Source organism: Anopheles bellator, chromosome 2 (assembly GCF_943735745.2).
Source record: "Anopheles bellator chromosome 2, idAnoBellAS_SP24_06.2, whole genome shotgun sequence".
Lineage (NCBI taxonomy): Eukaryota > Metazoa > Arthropoda > Insecta > Diptera > Culicidae > Anopheles > Anopheles bellator.
This window is the reverse complement of record NC_071286.1, coordinates 57,066,630-57,085,650: the sequence shown is the minus strand read 5'-3', so window position 1 is coordinate 57,085,650 and position 19,021 is coordinate 57,066,630. Positions and strand designations below refer to the sequence as shown.

Genomic DNA, 19,021 nt, shown 5'->3' with positions numbered 1-19,021 from the left:
GTGATTTGCAAACGTTAGAGCATTCATCAAGCGCATCAATGAATCGCATGCATACAGACGGTTGGGTTAATTTTTGCTATATTTTCTATCCTTCAAAATAAGGCACAGTTTTGTAACCGTGCATTTACAGTAAAGCTTACTTTAAAAGATAATAAAGCACATTCTTTTTCAAGTTCCAACGTGGAAGTTGCAGCTGTCATTCCATCGCAAAAGGTGTAGCGTGTTGGGGTTTCATTTTTACTTTACAAAAACACGTTGTTACAGTTTCGAGCAAAGGTTTGTTCTTGGGAATTCTTAACGAGGCACTCTGCGGTTTTATAGCAACCGTTCAGAAAAGTAATATTACTAAGGCAATTGATCTAGCTGAGTGCTTTTAATATGAAGGCAAAATGGATTAGGCTTTCGAACCTGCGTTCCAGTTCCTCGAGAAACAAGCCACACTAGCAATATTTCAATAAACTTTATCCGAAGTAATGCTGCGTTTCAAATCGCAGCTTTGAAGGCATCGGAATAAGGCATCAGCGCACATTCGTATTGTGTTCAAAGTATTCCTTTCCTTGGGTTTGTTTCATACTCATCCAGCAAGCTAGTTCTAAACCACATAAAACTTTCGTCTTTGACATTCGTAATCATAAAACGGGAAATACTGAATATAATTATCTGAAGGCAATTTTTTCGCTTTTCCATGTACTCCGGCATCATGCTCTTTTCTGTCCAGCAAAGTACGTAAATAGCATTTCAAAATATAACGTCATTTCGATAGACTGAACATAAACCATATTGCATGAACTAAACCTACTAAACTCATCTTAATATTGCTTAACAAAATGTTCATTATTTGCATAAAACTACAAAATGTAAATCAACTTAAAGATAAATCTACGGCGTAAATAGCAAAAGAATGAAAAAACACGTAAACTTTCCTCGTTAAACTGTGATTGTAAAAGGAAGTAAATTCGAAATTACATTTGTTGTTCTTAGCATCTCTCGATTGTAGCTTTTACAACATAGTTTGCTGATGGCATCGAAAAAATCACAAAAGTTTAGAACCTACAATGGATCTCTTCCTGATCCATTTCTTTTCCATACATATTTGTTTTGCTATACACTTGTAAAGCATCTGCATTGCACAAATGTCACTTGTTGCACAAATTTTCTGGACAGCAGTTTCGCTTGTTTCTTCATTTTTAATCGAAACGGTTTGTAAAGAATGGCTGCAATGATTATTTGAGGAACTATTGAGTTGAATTAGTCAACAAGTAAACTCCTTTTGTACAGATATCAATGCTCACTGCCAAGGACGCAGCAGTTCATAAACGGACAAACAACAATTTAAAACAATAGGTTGAGAAGACGTATCCTCTGTGTTACTTAAAATGGCCCAGATTGTTCGCTAGATCCGTGCTGCCAATAGTTTGTTGTAACCCGGGTTGTTGTAAATTAGTTCGGTTATAAAACTACGGCAACTAAGGAAGAACAACTCAATTCACCCTAATGCTAATCCTTGTAGACAAATATACTCGTACACCTAGTATCAGTAGCTTATCAATATTTAAAAAAAAGTTTGATACGTAATCAACCGCTGTTTATCGCGCAGTATGGTTCCTATGGTGCGAAGGGACACAGGGTGGAAAAAGACTTTATGCTGGGAAGCATTTACACATGTTCGCTTAGCTCCCATCTGCTCCTTACGCATTCTCCTTATATTTGCCAGCGACCGCCCTGAACACTATTAGCGGAGGATCATTTTCAATTGAAATCTGTAAGAATGATAATATCCGATTCGGTTTCAATCAGCTTTCTATGGATAATCACACTTCACGTCCCTCTCCCAAGTACGAGCGATACAGCGTGAAGCTCGGCCTGACCGTCCGTGCAAGAGAGTAGTCTTCTTAGAAACCTCTTAACATATCTAACGAAAAGAAGTTCAATCGTCCCTTTCATCCTTTCTTTTACGACACTGAGCTGATCGCATTGTGAGGCGATCCCATCTGCATCAGAACCTTATCCAGCCACTGAAGGGGTCCGTGAAGGTGAATCTCGATCCAGCACGGTGTCGAGGTGACGTCCTGTCGGTGATACTCCGCTCCCCAACCCTTCACGAAACTCAACCGTATCGTGCACATTTTGGTCAGCTCGTATACCGCCTCGAACCCATGGTTGACCGACTGAGATAGTAGCTGAGCAAATTCTTGATTATTGAAGACCTTCAGCGAACATCCAGGCGGTATCTTGCACACCGTGCTCGGATGAAACCCATGGTGATGGTTGCAGTTGCGGCTCTGCACGAAAATAGCCGAATCGGATAGACACTCCGCGTACACCACGCCTCCAACGTAGTATAGGTGCACACCCTTTCCGATATGGCGTCGCGTGTTCTCGATCGTACTGTTTCGATTCACGTTGCTCAGCTGTCCGAGGCAGAAACGGTCCGAGTTGTTGGACGGATTGGTAAATCCGTCAACGACGATGGATGTGTTGGTGCAGTGAAACACTTCGCCGACGCGACAGTTCAGCTCGTAGTACGCTATACTCGCCCAGTAGGGTTGTTCCTGATAGCTTATAGGAGCCACCTCGCCATGTATCTGATTCGAGGTGTCCATCTGGTTTCCGTCCTGGTTGCCCGTGTTCCCTTCTTCCGGCGGACTGTACGCTGGCGGTGGAGTTTCAGGCAACGCTCCGTACGGGCTCTGAGGATTGGAATTGATAGGCCCCGGGCTCGAAACCGACGACATCGGACTGTTTGGTCCCATGTGCGAAGAGATGGGTGAATTCGGCCCGGCACCACCGCCGCCACCGTTGCCGCCGGTTCCATTACCACCTCCTCCTCCGCCACCGACGCTGCCGCCACTACCGGCACCCCCAGCACCGCCTCCTCCCATGTGCGAATTGTTGAAGCCTGTGCTCGAGTAGTTGACGTTATGCGGCATATTCGGTTCGTTCATTTGATGGAATGGTAGCAGAGAGTGTCCTGGCGCAAACTCGGAATGACGTGGTACCAACACCGGCGGTAGTACCGGACTTTCGACACGCTTGTAGTGGTATGGATTAATACATACTTCCTTTTGTTTCGCACTAAACGGATACTGGCACGATTCGAGTGGTTTCAGCTCGTGATGGCTTTGCAGATCGGGCCAGCGCCACACACGACAATAGATGACATGCGGCAAGCCTTTCCGGTGTGATACCTACGGAAAAGAAGGGCGAACAAAATTTAGAGGTGCCCAAAAAGCCACTGTGCCGAAGCAAACAACTCACCTGTAGTCGACCGTCGAGTGACCGCGGGATAGTGACGCACTTCGAGGGCTGACCGGGACAGGAAAGGGCCCGTTCCAGTTCCTCGATGGCACCCTTGCGTTTCTTGAGCTTTTTAACCAAACTGTCGACCGCCTTCTCAGCCCATTTTTCCTCTTCGTCGCCCTGCTTCCAGCCGAGCAGCTTCTTCACCGCTGGGCTGGTGAACGAAAATAAACTGTTCAAGCTCGACATCGTGCTACTGCTCGAGGATTCCACATCGTCGGTGTCCATCGTGTAGTAGTAATCTGCAAAAACGAGAGAATAGAACTTCAACGGTTAGTTCTCTGTAGATCAAGGACAATAGAAAAAGAATCAATTGTAATATTGAAATAATGATAGAACCACCAACGAGTAGATCCCAAGTATTGTTTATAAAATAAAGTTTCTCGCGACTTAGCGACGTCAGAGTTGTTTTAACCGTTGACTGACACTAAATCGTTGTATGTCACTTTGTTTTGGTGTGACACGGTTTTGCAGTTGGTCGGAGGTAATACCTAAACAAGGGCACGGCGATTTAAGAGACACAACGTTTTAAGTTCACCGCTGACTAACAACTGAACGAGCTCAATAACGGACAATCTTCCAATGGTTCAGGTCAAACCCAAAACGAAACGGACCATACACGATCTGGCCCCTACCTGTCTGGACCGAAAAACTTCACCATCGGAACAACAAGTTAATACGATGTGCAGAATAACAAAGCTACCTGTACTCAAACGTGGAACCGTTTGTTGGAGGAAGCACAGCACTTGCACGCGACAGTACCTGTAATCATTGATATATCTCACGGACGGTATGTATCCAGGATCGTTATATAGAAACATTTTCTACCATCTGTACCCGTCGGCTACGTGTCAAAAGGTTCCATCATGTGCATAGCAATTTACACATCTTCAAAGTAGAAGGTAACATCAAGTCATCGACAGACGGCTCTCATATGTTAGTCAAACCGACTGGCGATCTGGCACGTCCTTCGTGATCTTTTCCATCGTTTCAACGATCCAAACAAAGTTTGGCTATTGCCTACTGACTTTTGTGAGGGTACCTGTTTGCATACCTAGAGAGTTTCTAGAGACTTCGCGCATAAGGAAGCACTACGCCTTACGGACGGGATAAAAAAATATGGGGACGTTCGTTTTCTTTGGTCATTTACTTTGAAGATGCATATAACAATTAACTTGTTTTCGGGATAATAATGCGCGCGCGACTTTAGCCAAGTTCCATACGCCAGTGCTTTTGCCTTCTTGACAAGCTGCATCGAAGTTGTTGTGTCCCATGTTACGCATACCCGGATCATTTTATGACATGGTAAGTGTGGCTACGTATCGAACTGATGTAACCGAAACATGACCACTCGGCTATTCCATTTCCGATCACTAGCATCTATGCAGCGGTTATACTTTGTAGTAACTAATTGGGGGCGTTTGGAATGCAAACACGAAAACCGTTGACAAATGCAACGTTTGAGATATGAGCAACCAGCTTCTGGTATTGGCCACAGACGCCCTGGATGAGTTTATGCATAGAAGAGACAAGGAGCAAAACCACGAAGCGGAGTGAAATCGCTTAAATAAATGAAACTCAGAAAAGGCAAATGATAATCGCCAAACAGCATCTCGTGCATTCATTTTGCATCGCTACAGATCCAATAGCCAATCAATATGCACATTATCCTTCATGCATGCATGACAAGCATGATGATGATGATGGCGATGATACGGCATATGGAGGGAACTCTGTTGATTCGCTTGCAACCACAACAACCGATAGTGCCCGCAGCGCGTGCCTTCCGAGAGCAGGAGCGAATATGATGATCAGGCGGATGTCGTGGGCTCGTTTGTTTGCTAGAGGAATTACGGGCGGTTATTTCCAAACAAACAAATCACGGCTTTCCCACTAACTTTCTGCAACTGTTGCTTCGCATCGAGATAAGTTCAAAATCATGCCTTTTTCAGTTGACGCCAAAAGTGAGGTAGTGCGAAAGTTAGTGAACCAATGCTCCTTTTTTGTGTTGATATAGTCTCTAACTTAAGATGAATAACTAATTTCATTTTCGTGTATTATTCGGACTAGAGTTTAAGGCTTGAATGTCTATCATTTGTTCTCAAATCAAGAGCAAAAAGTTACACGCCCGGTGTGCCGTGTAACACTTCCAAATGTTCAGCCCAAACATCGCCACAGAAACATGTACCAGTGGGAAACATTCATCAACAACGAACAAACACACAAATTGTACTGGGTTGAACCGATACTAGGCTGGCGCAGCGGTGCTATCGATCGGCAAGATCGTCTGCTAAGCGACGAACCAATCGAACTTCCTTTTTCGCGAACAAACAGCAACCTCATTGGTGTGTGGTGCGTTGTGGTCGTGGTTGCCCAAAATAGCTGCGATTTATTGCCCCCCGCAGCAAGACATTCGTTAACTAGCGTCAGCATCAATCAAGCGACCCTCCATTCTTTTTCGCTTTATCGCGCGCAGCTTTACAATTTTCTACTTGGGTTGGCTTGGATCTCTGTCTGCTTCTTTATCTTTCTCTCTCTCTCTCCCTGTCTTGCTATTTAAAAAAAAACGGCAGAAAACTCAAGAATTAGGTCGCAGGAGGTGTTCCACTCACGGGGTTACATAATACACGGGGTCATAAAACTGCAGAAGAAAGCGACCCGTTTATCTTATCGCGAAACGTGCCTTCCATCAGGTGTGTGCCGTTTTTATTCATTCCTTCTTCAGTTCTTTGTATGGATGAACCACTGATGGAATATAGAGTTTTAACACGGCAGGAGTTTTTTAACAGCCGATCAAATTCTTCCTATCACCTATCAGTTCGATTTACGTCATACTGTTGACTAAGCCAACAAATGGGCGGCTAAGGTATTGGGGTTACAGTGCTCGACTCCAATGCGCCATCTCGCTGAGGGCCACGGACAATGTTCCTGCCCCCCCCCCGTAACAAAACATTGCGTGCACAACAGATGCCTAAACCTTCCTTCTCTTCGGCACACAGTTATGATTAACTAATTACGAATAGAATGTAATTAGTGTTATTGCTACCGCTTCAAATCGTGCAATCGCTCTTCGCCAACCTGGACAACCTTCATCAAGGGACCGCCGCGATCGCGGAGTGGACCGGTAGGTGACAAAAATTACTCTCAACCAGCGGTTTACGGTTGCTCTCCGTAGTTTACCGGATCATAAAGTGATCCCGCAGCCCCCAGCATCTGGCGGGGGTCGATAACGGAGTTTCATTAATTGGTGAACTTTGAGTAGTGGTCCCCGCCGCCACTCGTAGCTCTTTCTGCTGCTGATAAATTGCATTACATGTTGTCACGTTATGGGCGGTGATTAAACAATTTATTACTCCCATAACCACCGGTCACCGGGTGCTGAAGTTCTAATGTGCGTGCATATTAGGCTTTTGAGGTCACCAATCGAATCACGCCAACGGCCACATTAGAACAGCAACATGCAGCTGTGTTTTTTTTTTCTCAAAGCAGGAAAACAAGTTGCACTCAGTTTGATGAATGAAGGTGATGATTTGAGCCCCAGAGAAATGTATATTTTAATTGTCAAAAGTATCATTCGGTCGTTATTTGGAAAAAAATAATTTATTACAAAACACATAGACATATAAAATAAGAAACTTTTAATAATCTTAAATATTACCACGTGACACTTTACAAGCGAAGTTGTCAAAAGAGCTTGAAGGATAACTCGAGAGTGCTCGCTCATTACCGACCATTGCATGTTTAATGAAACATTCGATCGTTTTTTAACAATGTCACTTATGGCAAGTGTCGCGTTACAAGTTGAAGCTCGAATAAAAATCACTAAAGACGTCGTTCGTACCTTCATTCTCCTATTCATTCAAATCGTTTTTCCCCCCACATTCACGAGAGGTGGTAATCAGAGTGGACTGCAGTGTGGTGTGCGGCGGACCCGGACCGGTTTTTGTGGGGGTAGCCCCGTTAAAGGTTTTTAGCGCAACTTAGCGGACACCCGAACCGCAATCTGTGCGCGTGTGAACAATTGTAAAGTATCGAGTAATAAACTGTGAGGTGCCAGAAAGAGCGGGCCTGACCCTAGGCAGCAGAGCAGCAGTAGGTCCGAAAACAGGTGTGCGGAACTTGGCAACTTGGCCCTGCACAGCCGGCGAGAGAGTGCACAACCATTAATTCATGTTTATTGCTCCCGGGGCGGACAGATTAAATCCTCAACCCTGTACTACCGTAACAGCAAGCAGCAACAGCGGCAATAATAAACCTGCTGAACGCTAATCTGCGATCGGCCATTAAAAAAATCGCAGAAATGCATCAGTAGGGAAGAATTGAAGCGTTGACCAGAGGAGCGCACACAGCCGCCAGTCACAACCCAACCAGACTGGGGCGGTTAGAGGTGTGTTAGATGCAGCACAGATAACCACCGACGACTTATCGAATTTATAGGCATTACCCGGGGCGGGAGGGGATCTCTCTGCTCCTCGCCCAAGGTGGCCAATAAACTCCCGGATGGCGAGGGAAAAATTACTGGCAATTTGTCACGCGGGCCAAGATGATCGACGTCGAGTGAAATTCCCCATTTGTTGTTTTCTTATCAGATTCGAATGTGGGTCTCCTTGGAGTCGCGGAGTCGCGAAACGTGAACTAGATAAATACGCAACATAATTGCGTTCCACAGCAAAATTAAAACGTTTTGATGAGCTTCGGGATGCCTATCAGTTATTCCATTAAATGAGGTAGGAAATACATAATCGTTGGACTCCTGAATACTCATACACATTTTATACATTTCATTTTTTAATCATATAAAAGTCCTGCGCTCATCGCCGTTTCTTGGACCATTGATCTGGCCTACGTAAACCTTTCATTAAAGAGCAAGAGCAATTCCTGATAGTGCCACTTCCTAACTACATTTGACGAAATTTATGCATTGTGACTGCAGCATAAACAACATATGGTGCTTTGGTACATCTCCTCCCGGGAACTCATACGAATTTTGGGTCGACTTGAATGCCGACGACAACAACGCTGCACTATTTTTGGTTCCATTTTCGTTGTTTTCAATCCCTGCACCTATCTGATACACGGATACCATAAATATTAACGTGCAGAGGATATGCAGTGGCAAAGAGGTTCGCCCGAGCCAAACCTGGCACTATCGAGTCACACTGCAGATATTGAATAACAGGCTAGTCGGAGGCTCATGCAACTGAACTGTGCACACCATCTTATGCTCTATTTGCTGCCAAAAATGAACATAATCTTTGATCTTCAGTCACGAGCATAGATATGTCCACCCCAGGATCAATATTAATATGTATCAACTTCGAACGGGTATTGACTAACATGACGGCTCCTTTCAGGGCATATGAATGGGGAAGTTCTGTTGGGGATAAAAACGATTTTTTAATTTAAAAAAATACTAACACCCAGAGCAACACTAACTGATCGACTAAGAACAACCATTTAAAATCGTATTTTGATCAATAAATTATTCGGTGAACTTGTCGCGTTCCCCACCAAACTAACCGTTTCCGTAACCGCTCGCCATCTCTGCCCCAGACGGTGCGTTGTAGTCGAGTGAGTGCAGCATTAGTTCTAAGTTTCGGCTCTCGGGTGCGGGGATTGAACGGTGAGTTGAACTACGAAACTGCACTGCAAATCAAGTCACGATCGGAACGGTGGTTGCCTTGTGCCGTGCCGTACATAAACTCATTAAACTCACAGGAAACTAATTTCAATCGATCACTTTCGTTCACGCTTTATGCTAATTCACTCTTTTCGGTACAATTGTCTTATGGCCGGGGCGCTCCTGATCTAATGGTTGGCCGCTTCACTCAGAATGCTCCACTTCAATATTATCGTGTTTCGAATGAAGCAAACAACTGAAGAAAAAAACACACAGACACATAAAAACACCCCGTTTGGGAGAAGGTTGGAGAGCACGGCTCTGTCGGCATCAAAGGAATGAAAATGTATTAAAGCGGCTTTGATTTTCCATCTTCATAGCTATTATCACTTTAGTTCGCCCAGACCGGCTTCTAGCCCGTTCGCTGGTGGTGATCGTCGGTTGCTACCGAAGCATACACCCATCGGTCCCGAGCGCTTCGCGGTCTTTTCTCCAGTCGCTAGCAGAAAATGCTACGAAGACGAAAAATAATAATTGGATTTCACTCACTTCCATTCGCGCTTCCACACGCTCTTCACGAATTTGTTTATGATGAAGATGATGATGATGATGTTCTAGAATCTAGAAGATCATATCAAACGCCGGTTAATGATGGACTCTACTTAAGCCGGGTAGCTGTTAAAAGTTTGGGAAGCGCTGCTATTAACAAATTTACTTCCCGATCTTTCTCAAGCAATCGAGTGTTGAACAGTGGCGTGCTCATCCGTAGAGTGCTAGCGTACAAAATACGGTACACAATCGCTAAGTAGTTCATTATTTCCTAACCATCATCAACTAGAACCGGGGATATATTTACATCCGGTCAATCCACTTCGTCGAGAGAGAGAGGTTGAGGAGGTAAAGGTTGACACATTTTTCTAGAAACCTGTTGGACGTATAATAAATCCAACATAGCTCTCGGCCGAGCACAGAACGCCGGTCGCGTGTTGTTGACGGAGCCGAACGATAGAACTGTGTCGATTAGGAATATTTATTAGTTGTCTAAATCTGCCTCCATTAGTTGAAAACCGACTGTTGCGACGAAAAGTTTGAGCTCCGTCGTCGTCGGCCAACATCCTCCCAGTGAGGCTTCCCGGTTCTGTTTTTAGATATACCCTTGTTTATACCCTAACCTATCTTATATTCCCCACCCGTTGTCAGCCTCGCTTTCTCTTGCGCTATTGGTTTGCTTCATAATGCTAAAGGTGAAATCGTTTGAGCCCGTTCATAAAAATGATATAAAATCGAAACCAGCACATCATGACGGGACACCAAAAAAAATCAGCTGGAGCTGGAAAAAACCATTTGCAAAGATTTGAGAAATCCCCAAAAAACAGCATCGACAAAATACTCCGCGCGAATGAAGCAAATCCAATTGATCGTGAGTGAAAAAGCCAAGAAATTGATAAAAACGCCTCGAACACAGTGGTTTGAAGGGGGAGAAAAACAACCCTGTAACGGACGAAGATAAAGTTATAAAATGACATGTTGGGAAGATTTGACCAAAAAGTTTCACCTGAACGCCGCCGAGGCGGCAGATGGTGAACTTTCGTCGTCGACAGCGACTGCGCGACCAGTTCGGGACATAAAAATCGTCAATAAATTTCGTCCAACATCGCGCGCGAAGCACCAACGAACTGAGAGATGGTCAGTTCGTTCAAGTAACCGTAGACACACCGAAAAAAAATGTCAGCTTTATCTCGTCGAAACTCTTCGCTAAACGGTGTTTTGGGGAGTCGTTTCGAGGTCACCCTCCAAAGCGAAAATTGTTTCCATCTCTAATCAGTCGCGGCTGGCATAATTATTGGCAAAGCCAAACACGACCCAAACGCACAATCTTTTCGCTGTTTGCAATTTGTTTTTAATTGTATTCATCATTAACCTAGGCCGCGCTAGGCCCATCGTTAGCAGCTCGCTACTCAGATGTAACACAAAACTAATCACAGAGTGTAGAAGCAACGCGTGGACCCAACGCGTGGATGGTCTAAGGAAGACTCCTCTTCGCTAGATAAGCTGACGAGAAACATGAACTCAAATCCTGGTGGCTTTGAAGGTTATCGTCAAAAAAGCGTAATGGCTTGATTGTTGTGGGGGGAAAAGCCATCGAATAAAACATTTAGGTCAACAGCAACAAGTGAAATGCTGTATGCTGTTCAAATTATCGCAATTTCTAATCAGCATCCGCGTTGTAATTAGCTTAATGATGTTCGGGATCCCGCGGCCAGGCCCGGGGTTCGATTACAAAAGTATTCAGTTACACACCCGCGGCGTCTTTTCGCTCTCCATCTATCTAAAACTTTAATCGACAGTCTGGTGGCGGTTATTCGAATTCTGGCTATTTCCAAATGTAACGCCCAGCCAATGTATAGTCGAGAACGTGCAACCCTATCTTCTCCGCGCGCGATAAAACAGTCATAGGTTTCCTCCCCTTTTGCGGCACATAGAAACGGATGCTTTTATGGCATTCTAAACGTCCTACACTTGTTGGATGGGTGAGCCTAATATTTCATCCCTATCAACACCTTGGCGATTATTCGCGAACATTTTGAAAATCGACAAAACAAACAATGGAGCACTCCAAACCGAAGTCCGGACTCGTGGGGCGGTTCGTGAATCATGCTCGATTACCGCACGATAAACATATGATCAATCGTCTCGTGAGTGAGCAAGCAAAAAACGAAAAGGAAGGCTCAGCAAATTTGTCACGAAATAAGTCCAAATAAGGAGCTGCTTCGATGATCGATCGAAGAGGTGCTTAAGAATGATTTCGCGGGTCATCGACATATAAGACGAATGGCAAAGGCGTTTGGGGGCCTAGAAAAGGCAAAAAAAGCACTCGATAGTCGAAGATGCCGGGGCAAATAGGTTCCACGCCAGTATCCAGTTTGGGGTGGATGTATTTTTTTTGGTTCTTCCACCAAGACCAACACACGCCCTGCTGGCTCACATTTTTATGCACTTTCCACAGCACCGCCGCCGGCCCGTCGTGACTCCTTTTTTTTGGTTTCGATATCTAATGTCAATATTAGAAACTCAATCAAAATAAACATTCCCCCACTAGGCGCGCGCTGTTGCGTGCTCTCTCGTTCCGGCACACATTCGCCGAAAGGAAGCCGTTATCCCTTTCGTTCACCAGCACCACACTGTGGGTCGATGCTGCGGTTTACGGTTGAAAATAAACAAATATCACGCAATGGCCGGGTGGTGGTGATGGCCGAACGATGGCCGTGCTCCGTGTCCGATCGAACAGAACACACTGGCTACTAGTGTTCTCTCGGCGCAACACAGCGACGCCGAAGAGCAATCGAATATCTGTTCTAAATCACGCGCTTCGCTTTTGGGGGCCCGCTCCGGTGGGAGGACAGAGGATCGCCAAACATCGATGATCGATACAACATGACGCCGTTCCGTTGTAGGGTGGTGGCGCCAGCCGATCACACCGTCCCCACACACAGCGCGCCGAGCCTCTGAGATATGGCGCAAGGCATCCAGCACTGACGCCACCGAGAGAATCTCTACTTTTTGTGCGACTCATGCTTTTCTACTTTTCCACCGATCGACACCCATCACCAATCACCAGCAGCAGCAGGCCGGCCACAGAGTGGCATATCTTCTTTTCCGAGCCGAGCAACCCGAGAAGGGGGCGTCAATAAGCCGCAAAACAGCGCCACAACAACAACAACGCCGTCGACGTAATCGAAGATCGTACTTTATCGATTGGAGCGCGCAGCACCAGAGCACAAATCACATGTGGCGGGTTTTTCTTGATTGATTCGTGCGCACTGCGAGCATCGCAGGAATTTGTGAGCGGCCGGTGATCGATTGCGGCCGTTTCGCGAAAGATAATCCTCATCCCCACGGTCACACAGCACAGGCATTCCAGCATTCCAGTTCCAGCTTACGACATGTGTGCTCTAATTGCGATAATGTTCGCGAACGACGGACCCTAACGCGGTTGTCGATTGTTACAGTTTCTGCCTCGTCATTCGCTTCGCACAATAACCATTAGACACATCCCCTATCGGCCCCTTGCGTACACTGAGGGCGTAACTTCGAATCCGGAGACCAACTCTCAACTCTGTTCCGGAAACCAAAAAAGAACTGATGAAACAGTGTATACAGTCAGAACGACTGACTGTGTCCGTTGTTTATAAATCCGGAAAAGCAAAACGGCGGCCGAACCCAAACTGTACTATCCGAAACGCGGACGACGACGAACGAGTTTCCGCCTCGAGCTTGAATCGAGAACTGATTGGCGTGGTTAAAAGGCGCGCGCACGCAACATACTCCGGGCGCGCGTTCGCGCACTCCGCGAACGAACGAGAATCGATTTCGAATGGCTTTCGTGGCCACCCCATCACCACCACTACACCCCCCCGATCGTGTGTATGTGTGTGCAGCAACATCGTCCTCCGGAGCGCGCTGAGTTGATCGTCGTCGCCAGCGAGACGCAATCCTTCCTCATCTCACCCGATCCGGTCCCCGGGTTCTCGCGCGCCTTTCTCGGTGCCCACTTTGTCGTCGTCGTCGTCGTCGTCGTCGTCACGACGAACTGGCTTTCTTTGCGTTCGTTGCGCCGCTTCCTCCGCGTCCCGATCGAAGTCGCCGACTCGGTAGGCTAAACACACGACCACGGGGCGGCGTGCGGAGAGCACAACACACGCAGCCACGCCACACGATCGCGATCGATCACTACACACCCACCCCGAGTTCTCTTTTCGAGTGTGGCTGAATTTTCACCCAAAACATGCGCGGTTCTCTCGATCGCCTAGGGATTAGTCTGATGGACCGCGGGCCCTTCCGTGGGTCCTGGTGCGTATGGCGGTTGGCGACAACATCGAGCGCGTCAATCAACGTGTGCTAGGTAGTGTCCGAGAGCCGCACATTTAATGGTTTTGCTCTGCCTCCGTACGGAACGGATCGGGCGGAATTACCGTTAGATCAGATCAGAACCCTCTCTCTCTCACAGACAGCAGCCTCGAGCCCCAGCACCAGCACCATTCTCGTGCTGGGCGATCGATTGATTAAGAGAAATCACAGAGAACAAATGGCAAAGGTACTGTGTCAGCAGAAAAAGAAACTGCACCACAACCGGGGGCCGAGCATTATCGCTCTGGCGAAAGGGATCACGGCGCAAACATAATCAGCTAAGTTTGTGTTATATGTAATATGTTTATACTGGGCACGGATTAACACGTTAGGTAGTATTTATTGGGTCATGTACAGTGGGCTAGCGAAACAAAGTTAATCATCTGAACATTTGAAGCTGTGTGCATAGAGCATGTTTGAAAAAAATTTATATCTTGTTTTGGAATCATTCTTTTAAGATGTTGGATGTTAGTTAATGATTTTTAGTTATTAGAACGGACAAAACCATATTTTAGGCACCTACTTAAAATTTTGAACTCAAGTTTTGATGCACTGTCAGGGGGTTCAGGGGGTCAGCATAGAAACCGATTAATCGGTACAACGCACGCAGGTTGATGATCTACGAACAAGCCACTTTTACTTTGTTTAAAGTTCTAAGAGTAAAATTATTGTCAAAATTATTACATCACTTTTTGATTTAATTTCGTGTGCTATTTACAGCTATTTGGACTGTTTTGGGAAGTGCGAAACAAAATTTTCTTAACTTTTGAAGCTTACATTTTTTTTCTAATTACTTCTTTTTGCTCGGTATAAAGTAGATAAGTAGCAGTAGTGAACGAATTTGGTTGTTTACGGCAAATAATAGCGTGATATTTTTTATATCTCTGTGTCGAAAAAAGAATTAAGGATAAGAAACGCGCATCGCGTTTCCACAAGATCTTATTTTGTTTCTCAGTTTGTAATATGTAAAAAAAAACTCGAAATACTGTAAACTATCCAAGGAGCGTTACATGGTAATAAATATGAGTAGTAATGATAAAAGTAACACGGGGTTTTGCTAAAATATTCGACAACAGCGGTCAGCAATAGGAAAAAATATTGAATGGTTATGAAAATGGCAGGCGTGTTCATCGTAAAGCTGGGTACAGTGCGAAATTGATACAACAATGAATTGATAAACGTGTAGTCAAATATCTTGAAACAAGGCTAGATTTATTAAAACAAACAAATCTGGACAGAAATAAGTCAATTTGTAAGAAAAGGTATTTGACCATCATAATTTTTTGAAATGTTCTTCATTTTCGGCGATCACTGCAGATCGTTAGGAAAAATGATCTATTCCGATGAATTGTTTCCAACTATTTGATCAGTATTTAATGCGCTCATACACATTTTAACACTACATGGATTTTTTTAGTAAACGAAAAATGATCGTTGGACGACCTGACCTCCCGTGAATCCTATGTGACAGAATTTATTGACATTACATTTCATTGTTTTAGCTTCCAGTACGAAAAACAAAGTTTAACGTAATATTTCTCAGAGACACTGAGATCAGTGACTTTTTACTTTAGACGTACGGCTAATGTAAGGCGTATTGAAAACCAGTCCACCAAAAGTACAATGCAATGGGAGCGACCAAACACGGCACTGGCCCGAGAGGGAAGTGCATTTATGCATGTGGCGAGTGCGCCTGCCATTGCAACATCGCCGACCGTTCACACCCAGGCACAAAACATGGCAGGTTTCGCATGTTATTGGCGCCATTTGTAGTCGCGAGCGAGCGAGCACGAGAGCTACAGAAGGCCGAAAGGAAAATATTGTTCAGCTTTTGGCGGGAGCACGCCGAACGCAACCAAAACAAACAGCGTCTTGTCGGCCCAGCATCGGTAGTCGGGCGCAAACATGAAGCATATCGCTCCTCTCTTTCCCTCTACCGCTTCCTGCACATGTGGGCTTTTCGGGCGACTTCAGCTGGCCGGAGGCGGAGGGAATGGTGCTCTGATGTCGCGGTGCGTGGGAAGAAGGTTCGTTTGAGGTTCTGTGCACAGCAATAACACTCGAGGCGCGACCACTCAATGAACGAAGGAGTCGAATCCTGTCCACCGCACGTTGGTCAGGCATATTCTGGCGAATGCTGTGTGTTAGCGAAACAAAGTGCCTCCCACAGCCATCAGAAAGCTTTCGTGATCGTTTCGCGCTGGCTCCGGGTTTCGCAAGAAGCCACGCAAAAACGCCAAGGTCCAGAGCGCCGGAGAATAGTGCAGAGCCTCCCTTCTCCTCTCGTATGTGCCGATCATGATCGATTGGGGTCGCTTTGATTGCGCGAACGCGGCATATCTAGGAAGCGTGATCAAAACATGCAAACACAAAAAAAGCTGCCCCACGACCGCAGACCGCACGAAGAGGCGATTATTACTTATCTGGAAGCGAAAACGGTACACTACTCTGCGCGCCGTTGTAAGCCTCCGGAGACCAATATGACTTCCGAGCATAGCATAGATCACATGCGTGCCAGCAGCAGCAACCAGCGAGGTATTATTTACGTCGATCAGAACGTGCCTGAAATACAGATGTTCGCCATGATGATGATGATGTGCCCTCCACCAGTCCATCAAACTAGTCTCGCGAAAATGGGCCGTCAATCAAGCTAAGATACTAGTGCGGCCAACAAATTTCGGGAATTCGCTCATAACTCGAAATATACTTTTTTACTTCCATTTATACATTTTTTTCAATTTTCGAAACAGTCCGAAAAATTCTTTTCAGGTCAGGGGATTATCAGGTCTAAACCTATGAAAGGATACTTTTCAACAGATGGCTCCAGCTGTCAATTTTGTCCTCCTAATCATGCTTTATTGGGAACATTACCTTGTTTAATGTATAGCTTGCAGTGTATAGCTTTGAAGAGATTAGACCAGGTCACCATGTTGAAGAGGGAATCACATAAAATGCTTATCGCAGCTTGGTTCTGGAAGGTCGCAGTGCTTTAAGCCATAGTACAAAATTAAAAATCGCGATTTTGACTCAACAAGCAAAGACTCCAAAGGAACTCCAAAAAAGAACTTTCTGATAGGACCAAAAAGGTGTGGAAAAAAAAACATCACGAGGAAGTTGAACTCAAGAATTGTCTCTCCACAAATCCACCGTCGTTTTTGACGCACAACCCATAAATAATATTTTTTGTTTACAGAGTGGTCAATTGGAAAAATTTCGTAATTTATCAAACCACAGTAAACGAAGACAAATCGGGCTTCCGTTATTTTTGACCACGGTAGTACTTTCTTTAACGTTATTCCCCCAGCGATGTGATTTGCTACTCTGTGCATCATACTGTTCTCTTATTTTATAATATTTAAGACTGAACAAAGCACCGGAAAGAAGTGTAAGTAAAACCTGCTACTACTGAATGAGCAACGTAGTTCGTAAAACGTTATGAGCATTAAGCAAAAACCAACACTGAAGTCTACACATGCCAACTGAATCAGTGTTCCTGTTCTACCGCCAGCAGCTCTTGCTTCACTTATCTTGGGGCCGTGATTTGATTTGCTGTCGATGTAAACAAATTGTTGCGCATTCAATGTAAACAGAAAGTCCCCCTCTAGATCAAGATCGAAACGGGGTAAGGAACGGGAGAACACACAGCGAACCGTACCCGCCGCTTCTAGCACATAAAAACGCACAGCACACAGTGACACAGCATTAACATTACCCACGCGCGCGACGCATTAAACATTAAATGGCCATTGGCCACAGGATTGCGTGCGTCGCTACACGCCTAGAGGAGTGCTCCCCGACCGACTGTTGCATCCGTGGTGCACGCATGCTTGTGTTAGTACGTGCTGCATCATCATGCACCAGTCCACACCATGCACCCATGAGGCGGCGGTTCGAGACAAAAATCGCATAAATCACCAACGCGCGCGCCACAGACGACAGCAACGACGACGACCCGGGCCCGTGTCTGGGACGAGTGCTCGAGGTGCGCGCGTCGTAATGTCATTATGATGCACTCTGCTACGGAGCCGTGTCCGTCGTAGCACCATCACGGTCAGGGCAACATTATGCGGACACCCGTCCCACAACAACTCCTCACACACATGACGAACGGTGCCGGGCCAAAAAGTGGACACACGGGACGAATAATGAGCCGACCGAGCGGCCGCGGGTTTCGGGCGTTGCGAAAACGGGAAGCATGGAGCACGGGAAGCCGCTGGACGGGGAAACATGCTGTCGATGAACGCTACACACCGAGAGAGACATCGAGGCATAATCTGCCCCGGCCGCTCCGGGCGACCGATCACACATGTGGCGCTTGCGGGAAACGAGAAAAGATGAGGTCTTGACGATATCGATGGTAAAATCTGCTGCGCCAGCAACGGCACGGGGCACGAAAATGGACCCTCGGGACTCGGGACTCAACACCAGGAGGTGAAGTGCATGAATGTAGCTTTAATAAATCTTCAGCAAATCAACCGCGCAAGCAGCTTCCAACGGAACATGAAAAGTAACACAACCTTTTGTGGTGAAGACGGGAACGACATGTTGACAGGGGGCCTAGATTGTCGCTGAACCGAACGCGGACAATTAATTCGATTGTCAGTATCGGCCACAAAAACGGAGCCACTGGTAACGCTTAATGTTCCGGAAAAATGGGGAAAAATTGGTCCAGTATGATCCATGTTCAGAAACAAGCATACAATGCTATTCACTAGTGACAGATTTCGGTGCATCCATCCAGGTACTCGTTCTGGAAATGATTGTGCAAATACACAAGACGACAACACTATGGGGAATATAAATGGAAAAGGCGGACATATTTTATTTTGGAGAGAATCTCCGGTATTTTTTAACGTTTTTGTTTTCTTTGCATGTGTTTTGATTGAATTGAACATTTTATGTGTAACCCATGAGTTCAAGTATAATAAATAACCTTTTTTCGACATTTTAGAGTATTAAAGATATGTAAACGCCTTATCTATGCCCTTATGCCTTATGAGTGTAAAAAAAGATATAACATGATCGAGGAGCTTTAACCATTGCGTTTGTGGGCATTTTTCAACAAATTATTATTACCATCCGAAGTATCTTACCCATGAACTATTATTTCAACGTTTGATGGAATATAATATTAGTCTATTTCTTCATCCAAACTTAAATTCATATTATCAATTTCTTTAAATAAGTCATTAA

At 45.4% G+C, this 19,021-nt stretch overlaps 1 protein-coding gene across 2 annotated transcripts; it reads right to left on the bottom strand.

Moving 5' to 3' along the window:
• Window positions 1-511: 511 nt before the first annotated feature.
• LOC131211446 (protein mothers against dpp) lies at window positions 512-8,922 on the bottom strand. Of its 2 annotated transcripts, none has more exons than XM_058204911.1 (3): window positions 8,821-8,922; window positions 3,259-3,542; window positions 512-3,188 (listed from the first exon to the last, which is right to left on the bottom strand). In XM_058204911.1, exons 1-3 carry the CDS (start codon window positions 8,882-8,884, stop codon window positions 1,953-1,955), a joined length of 1,584 nt encoding a protein of 527 aa, XP_058060894.1. In that variant the 5' UTR covers window positions 8,885-8,922; the 3' UTR covers window positions 512-1,952. The 2 variants fall into 2 exon arrangements, with proteins under 2 accessions (XP_058060894.1, XP_058060895.1); XM_058204912.1 differs by lacking the exon at window positions 8,821-8,922 and adding an exon at window positions 4,004-4,057.
• Window positions 8,923-19,021: the final 10,099 nt, after the last annotated feature.